The sequence below is a fragment of the Nicotiana attenuata genome, unplaced genomic scaffold (genome assembly GCF_001879085.1).
Source record: "Nicotiana attenuata strain UT unplaced genomic scaffold, NIATTr2, whole genome shotgun sequence".
Taxonomy (NCBI): domain Eukaryota; kingdom Viridiplantae; phylum Streptophyta; class Magnoliopsida; order Solanales; family Solanaceae; genus Nicotiana; species Nicotiana attenuata.
In genome coordinates, this window is record NW_017670365.1 from 52,478 (window position 1) to 54,732 (window position 2,255).

A 2,255-nucleotide genomic window follows, 5' to 3' on the forward strand; every position below is an offset into this window, starting at 1 on the left:
CCGAGTCCGTTTCTCCCTTGTGATGGATATTTTGGTACGCTTGAATATAGGTCCATGCGGAACGTCGACTCCACTGATGATCATGTGAATGACATGTTGAGGTTCTTCAGGTTCATTCTTCCTGCCTGCATCTCTCTCCCTGAAGTGATTCTTAGCTCGATCACTTAGGAATTCTCGAAGGTGGCCCTCGTTGAATAACCTAGCCACTTCATCCCTTAACTACCTGCAATCTTCGGTCTTGTGCCCATGAGTACCGTGATATTTGCACATCAAGTTGGGGTTCCTCTGAGAAGGTCGGTCCGTATGGGCTTGGGCCATCTAATATCTCTAATTTTGCCAATGTCTGAAATGATCCCCGAGGCATCGACGCTGAAGTTGTACTCCGATAATCTGAGCGCATCTGTCGGTCCTGAGTGCCTATCAAACCCGATTTTGCTCATGAGTCCCCGGGAACTTTGACCTCGATCTGCCCTTTGATCATTCCGGGGTATATTACATTTTGAAACGTTCATTCGATCCTCAACATATGGCTGATATCTTTCCTTATTCGATCTTGACCCCCTGTCTACATTTCCTGACTTCTTTGCTAGTAACCTACTTGGACAAACTGAGCCCGAGGGGGCTACCAACTGGTCATCCTCGACCCTAATTTTTGATTGGTACCTGTTATGCACATCCGCCCAAGTCACAACGTGATACTCGACCAAGTTCTGCTTCAGTTGCTTCGAAGCAATCGAACTTCGTTCATTTAGCCCCTGAGTGAAGGCTTACACGGCCCAGTCGTCGGAGACTGGGGATTGGAAACGGGATACAAACTCCCTCAGCATCTCGTTCTTCCTTTGCTTTATTTTGAATACATCGAACTTCCTTGTTGCAACTTTCATGGCACCAGCATGTGCCTTCATAAATGAGTTTGCCAGAATGGCAAACGAATCAATAGAGTTCGGGGGTAGGTTATGGTACCAGATCATGGCACCTTTAGACAGAGTTTCCCCAAACTTTTTTAGCAAAACAGACTCGATCTCATCGTCTTTCAGATCATTTTCTTTTATGCCACAAGTATATGTGGTGATTTGCTCGTTGGGATCAGTGGTCCCGTTGTATTTCGGGATATCTAACATCCGAAACTTCTTAGGGATGGGCTTCGGAGCCGCACTCTGGGGGAATGGTTTTTGCACAAACTTCTTCGAGTCCAGTTCTTTTAAAATTGGAGGTGCTCCGGTATCTGGTCGACCCTCGAGTTGTATGTCTCCACTTTTTTGTCATTTTCTTCAATATTCTTTTCTCCGTTCTCAATCCTTTTGGCAAGCTCTTCGAGCATTTTCATAATCCTGGGGTCAGTCCCCGAGCCACTTTCATCAGGCCTCTCTAGCGCTGGTTCAACATGCCGCGTGTTCACTGGTTCAGTTGTGTTTGGAGTTCTGTTCTGACTCTGAAGTTGAGCGATGGCGACTTGTTGGGCTTGTAACATCTCGAATATCACCTGGATGCTAACTCCTCCCTTTTCCATTCCTCGTGTTCTTTGGCCGTCGGGTTGGGCTTCCCTGTGTGCATTCCTTACGGGGTCTATGCCTGCGTTCGTGTTTAGAGCATTGTGCAAACTGATATCAACTGGCTCCATATTTGGCACTCCCTCAGGGTTTATGGGTGTACACCGACCCCTATACCGCTATTTTCTCCAAGACCTTCGTCCTCGTGAATAGGTGCATTTTGTGTGCTAGACATGTTTAAGCCTGAAATCAAAGAATCTTTGACACGAAAAAGTATGAAGAGTAATGTGTGTTATCAGAATATTAGCACTAAAATAATCACTATTATCTTTAGCCCCACGGTGGGCGCCAAACTGTTTACCTCGAAAAATGGGGGAAACAATTAAATATGATTTGTGGTTTTAAAGATACGTGATTTATTCTAATACTAGTGAATATACAAATAATATTAGGTTTAAGTAAGAAGAACTGATGAACCAAACCAGTGTTACTAGAGCAAAAAGGACCTCGAGCTCGATTTTCTTGGGGGCCTCGAGGTGAGCTAAGAGCAATGAAATATGAACAATAAAATAAAAGCAATAAAGCTGAAGAACACTTGTTGAGCACGTTAAACAAGAAAAGCATAGTAGAATATTCTATGGCAGTGAATGATGTGTGTATTACAAACGATTGGGGTCCCTTTTATATAGGAGGAGAAAATCCCAATATAGTACATTTTTAATTGTGGTAAAGAATTATATTGGTACAGGTGTATAAAAACCTAGT

General features: G+C 43.9%; 1 protein-coding gene across 1 annotated transcript; it reads right to left on the reverse strand.

The window, feature by feature from the left end:
* Positions 1 to 767: 767 nt before the first annotated feature.
* LOC109238408 lies at positions 768 to 1,621 on the reverse strand. The gene is made up of 3 exons (XM_019404858.1): positions 1,484 to 1,621; positions 1,256 to 1,432; positions 768 to 1,157 (listed from the first exon to the last, which is right to left on the reverse strand). Exons 1-3 carry the CDS (start codon positions 1,619 to 1,621, stop codon positions 768 to 770), a joined length of 705 nt encoding a protein of 234 aa, XP_019260403.1.
* Positions 1,622 to 2,255: the final 634 nt, after the last annotated feature.